This window comes from Crocodylus siamensis, chromosome 2 (assembly GCF_052110815.1).
Source record: "Crocodylus siamensis isolate JL-2025a chromosome 2, ASM5211081v1, whole genome shotgun sequence".
Lineage (NCBI taxonomy): Eukaryota > Metazoa > Chordata > Crocodylia > Crocodylidae > Crocodylus > Crocodylus siamensis.
Window position 1 is genome coordinate 172,557,319 of NC_143396.1, and position 5,616 is coordinate 172,562,934.

The 5,616-nt window shown below is 48.9% G+C and overlaps 1 protein-coding gene across 1 annotated transcript; it reads right to left on the reverse strand.

The window, feature by feature from the left end:
- Positions 1-2,260: 2,260 nt before the first annotated feature.
- Positions 2,261-5,399, reverse strand: LOC149871332 (interferon-induced transmembrane protein 5-like). Its single transcript, XM_090034915.1, has 2 exons — positions 5,177-5,399; positions 2,261-2,992 (listed from the first exon to the last, which is right to left on the reverse strand). Exons 1-2 carry the CDS (start codon positions 5,360-5,362, stop codon positions 2,774-2,776), a joined length of 405 nt encoding a protein of 134 aa, XP_089891041.1. The 5' UTR covers positions 5,363-5,399; the 3' UTR covers positions 2,261-2,773.
- Positions 5,400-5,616: the final 217 nt, after the last annotated feature.

Genomic DNA, 5,616 nt, shown 5'->3' on the forward strand with positions numbered 1-5,616 from the left:
GGGGACTTACTGCCAGGTCAAGTCTCTCCAGCCATTTGGGGTTTGAAAGCTCCTTTCCAGGGGCCAGCTTGGTCTGATCTGCTCATGGGTATCACAGTCCTCTGCCTTCCCCAAGTCTGATCTGAGCTCTCTGGGGTGTCTGAATTTTATAGGCCTTGGAACAGTGTAGTGGCTGCCAGATGCAAAAAAAGCAGAGCATCCCAAGTTATCTACAAAAACATTGCAGTGCCTCCACCCAAGGAGATCACAAAAAGGAGGGGAGTTGGGGTGGGGGGCAGGAAACCAGTTAAATTGGAGCCAAGTAACTGGCAGTCTGACCAGTCCAAACAAGCTCTTGTGGGATGGAGATGAATGGCAAACCAACCAGTCAGACATCAGTGAAGGAACTCATCAAGGCTCCCAAGGAGAGGGGAGGGAGTGACTAGCTGTATGCTCCAGGCTTTGGCTCTATCCTGCCCATTTTGGGCCCATGCACAAACCAATCAGCACTCTGATTCTGGTAGCAGATGGGAGGGTTCAGGTGGTAGGGCATGTACCCGTTGTCTTCCAAAGTCCAAGCCTGCAATGGTTGCCTGCTAATGACAGGCCACAGTTCTGAGACACCCATGCCTCTCTAAGCTAAACAGCTTAGTACACCAAAATAACATTAGAAGGCTCCCACAAACTGGTTGCCTATATCTACTTCAAAGAAGGGAAAACCCACAGTTATTCTGCCAAGTTAAAACAGCCCCATTCTGTGGGGAATTGGTAGGTATACATGCAAGGCAGATTTCCGGACCTGGGTGTGTGAGACCAAAGATCCAGGGTTCCTCACAGCACCAGGGAATTATTCAGAGACATTTGACAGGATAAGGGATGGAGAAATAGTAAATCACTCACTGAAATCCCCCTCCTCACTGCCCTGCCAACAGACAAACAGGGAGCAGAGGTTTTGTTCCAAAGGGCACCACATACGTCTAGCTCAGCATTTCTCAACCCGTGGATTGCAACCGTAGGCGGGTCACAAGAGTATATGAAAGGGTTGTAAACAAATTTTAAATATGGATCAACAAACTTTAAAAATGGGTTCTCCTTTATAGGAGAAAAATGTGGGAAACTGGGTTTTTCCCTTGCAGGCTGGAGCTCCCCTATGTCCCTCCTCCCCCCAAACCCACCCCCTACCCCACACACTGGGAAGCTGGGGCCTGGGGGAATGGTCAGCAGGTTGAAGTGAAGGGCATCAGGATGGCCAGGGAGCTGTTTTCTACTTAAACTATTTACTGGGTTGAGACTGGCCATCTATGTTTAAAAAATGGGTTCTGGTACAAAAAGGGTTGAAAACCACTGGTCTAGGTGTTTCTTTCCAAACTTCATCCCTGGTCCTTCGGAGTCAGGTGAAGCATGCTCCAGAAAGAGGAATCTGTTTAAGATTCCCATTGCTTTATGCTTCCTGTCAGGTCAGAAATGCAGCTGAACAGGCTTCCATGCGGTGATTTAACTCTTGAATGGAGTGTGGGCAGGGCAAAAATGAAAAGAACTTGTGAATTAAGGTACAGGACTCTGGTGCAACCTACACAGTCTTGGGTAAAAGTATAGACTGATTCTTAATTTGTCTGAACGGCTGCACCAAACCTTACTGATATCTTTAGTGATATGAGTTTTTCAGGCCTGGCTTCATGTACTAGATAAAACCACACAAAACCAAACCACCAGCTGGTTGCCTGTGTCTCCTAGCAGAGGCTAAAGATTTTTCTATTTTCCTTCCCTTCTGCACCCACCTTGGGCACAGACAGGGATCCAACCTCCTAGCACAGGGGCAGGCAATTATTTTGGGCAGAGGGCCACTTACTGGGTTTTGGTAAGCCATTGAGGGCCACATGACTAGCAGCCAGGGGCAGATAAATATTAATTTTCTAGGGGCCCCACGGGCCAAATGGAGTGGCCTGGTGGGCCGCATCTGGCCTGCAAGCCACATTTTGCCCACCCCTGCCCTCGCAGTAACCTCTCTACATCTGTAGGCTGCAATTGGGACTTCCAAAGGGGCAAAAGAAAATTGAAGGGCTGATTAGGCTCTACAGACCCATACTCAGGGGCCAGAGCTCTTGAAGTCCTGTGATTGTGTCAAGATCTGGGCTTACAATATAAAGCACAGTGTATTTCTCTCTCTCCTGGTGGTAAACAAGAGTTGGAAGTGAAAACCTAAGAGTAATCAAGAAAATGCTCCGGGTCCATTTCCCATGAGAAACTGCCCCCCTTTCCCAGACACACATGAGACTCAAGATGTATGAAATTATTTAATCACTTAAATAGCTACAAGGATGGTTAGACTGAGAGACAGCCAACATTATTCAAAATAAACAACAACAAAAAACGTGTGGGAAGCCTAAGGAAAGTCTTGAAGTGGATTTGTGTCTCTAGCAGTGGGAAAAAGGGGACAGAGGTCCCAAGACAAGCCAAGGTCAAATGAGGAGAGAGGCTGGGGAAGACAAAGGGGCCAAGCCTGAGGAGACCACTGCACAGACTCAGCTGTATGGATGTAAGCCCACACAGGCCACAAGGATGCACAGGGGAACTATTTTCAGATCCCATGCCACACCACAGGGAGAGCTGTGAAGCAAGTTCCAAAGCACATGGATACCATAGCAGCAGGGATATGGGGAAGCTGCCCTGGGTTATAGCAGCAGCTGGCCATGCACAGTGTCCCATTCAGCTGGGTCATGTTGGATTGCTGTCCATGTGGAACACTGCTAGGAGTGCCCCATGAGAGCTCCCAGGAACCCATGAAGCCCCTGTCTCACTTCTTGTCATCTTCAATGGTGATGATCTCATAGTTGAAGAAGTTCATGGACTCCTGAACCAGCTTGGTGAAGTGGATCACACCAGTGACTGCCAGGGCAACAAGCAGCACTGGCAGCAGTAGGCTCCACACCATGGCCAGGATGTTGTAGCATTTGGCCTTGGAGCTGAAGCGGCGAGCTGCTTCCACATCACCTGCCACCTTCTGGTCCCGTGCCTGCAACAGAGCACATTGAGTGAGGGACACTGCAGAGAATGGGGCAACATCCCACAGAGAGCTTGCACCACAGGCATCAGGACTGGCTGTCACCATGCCCTGAAGTCCTCACGACAACCTGTCCCTCACTACACTCTCTGTCCTTTCTCTCTTCTCTGCAGCAGAACTTTTCCTCCCTCTTGATCTCCTCCAAATTCCTAATCTGCCAAATCCAGAGGTGAGTCTGAATAGCCCTTTTCACTACCCTCTGGCCTCAGACAGAGCCGACTTGCACACTCGCCAGTCTATGGTTTGCAATACCCAACCCATCATCTCTAAATTCACCCCACTGTATCTCAAGGAGGGTGAGGGCATGGCTACAGGGCAGACTGCAAAGCAGTATAGAGATGCCAGAACTCACTTTCAAGTTGCTGGCGTGGAGACCAGAAACAACCTAGCTGTAGCTGCACACCGGCGCAGCACAGCTGAGAAATAGGTGAATTCACCTCTACAAAGCTCTGTGCTGCTGTAGCTTGAATGCAAGTTCAGCTGAAGCCAACCCCAGTAAAATTACACTACACTGCAGCCTGCGGTGCTGACCTGCCTGAACCAGGGTAACCCACAGCAGTTGTATACAGCACAATACAGTGCTGTGCAGGGGGACCCCGGCTAGTTCTGAACTGCCTAGTGCAGGTACTGGAAGCAGCATGGCCATAGTAATGCAGTACTCTGCCTCAGTGAATATGATCTGCTGCTCAGCATCTCTCTCAGCTGGATTAAGGACCTGTACACAGCACTGCATAGTGCCCTGCAGATACACCTGAGCATGACAAAGTGCCAGGAGGCAGCCCAGCAGCAGGGAAAGCATGAATCTAAAAGAACATGCAAATCCAGAGGGCATCAACTCAGTCCTACTTTATCTACCCCTTCATCCAACTTCTGAGTATGGCAATTAGAGCCCTTTCAGCTCCCTCACGCATCCACAAGCCCAAGTCACTCCAATCCAACCCTACCCCCTGAATTTAGCTGCTTCCTTCTGCTTCACTCCCTCCATCTCACATGTCCCCTCATTCCTTTACTTTCTATTGGTAAATCAATCCCTGCTTTGAACTCTTGAGTACTAAGACCCCAGCAGAGGAACAAAGCAAGACCTTTCCTTTCCTCCCTTCTTTTTGAAATGCCCCTGCCTGACCTTGGTCAAATCTGTCCCTGTCAGCTCCAGACATATACCTCCCACCAGAAACAGCAGGCACCTGGGAACCTTTGCAATGGAAAAATCAACCCCCAAAACTTTCTCTCTATACTGACAGTATAAATTGTGAGATACCAAGAACATGTGTGCCTGGGCAGTTCACACAGCCTCATAAGCAGGACAAAAGGAGGAATGTGACTAGGGTCATTAGCTTAAACCATGTACCTAAAGCAGCCTGAAGCAGCCCAGGGACATGGTTCCTTTAATAATGCTGCACTGACACAGAGTACTCACTTCATTTTTAGGGATTGCTGTGCAAACAAGCAGTGCCCTGGCCCCATCTGCAGCCTTTCAGAAAGACACTAGAGTCTCAGGTGGGTTTATCCTTGAGCTACCAGGGGAGTTTTCCTACACAGTCATCCAGAAAGTTCTTGCTGGTATTTTCAGAGTGGTTTTCCTAAGGAAAGGCTTGTGGGTGGCAATGGGCTAATTTCCCCCAACAATGACAGTTGCTATCAACGTAAGAATTAGGGAGGAAGCAACTCAAAGCCAGCTGCCAAGAGCAGCTGCTTTCCTGACCCTGATGCATTTCCCCTGGAGTCTCCTCAACTCCTGGTGAAGTCCCTGCTTTCTGATTTGAGACTTCTTTTCACTTCTGAACACAAGCAAGAATCCCAGTCTCTAGGTAAGCTAGTGTGAATAAAAATACGAAATCCTTACTGGCATCTCTAAGAAAGCCTGGGGTCTCCAGGCAAAGCCAGGACAACTGGAGCATCTCATTCCTACCAGAACCCCTGGAAATACTAGACTGCCCGAGTTAACCCTAGGGAATAGGGTTGCTTAGTAAGATTCATTCATACTAGGAATCCCTGGTAGATCCTGGAAAGATGTCTTTGCATACAACTTGCTATACTGGAGCATCTCCTTCCTATCAGCATCCCTTAGCAGTGTAACATTGACCCAGAAAGCTCCACTGAGGGGTCAGCCTCTATGGACTTGTGCTAGATCCTTACCTTGATGGAGTAAGCAAGAGCCACAAAACCAAGGCAACAGAAGTTCATGTAGATGGTGTTAAAGACGGACCAGATCAGGTGGTCCCGGGGTACCACGGATGATCCAATGGTGATGACAGTGGAAGAATGGTGCTGTTTGTGGGACGTCATGGGCAGGTAGTCCTCCCGTGGGTAAGAAGTGTCCATGATCTCCTGGAGAGGGAAACCCTCAGCTCTCCTGCATTTGCAGCCTTGGAAAGGTGGCCAGCCCCTTTTATATAGTTCTTGCCTGAGGCACAGCTTCTCCCTCTATATATAAACCAGGAAAATTACAGCTGTCCCCCAGCTGTGGTTATCAGGAATGCTGTGGCAGGGCTACGAGAAACAGGCTTGGTTTTGTAAGTCAGCCCTCACCCTAGTGTACAGAGGATACTTTTTATATCCCAGATCACTCCACCCTA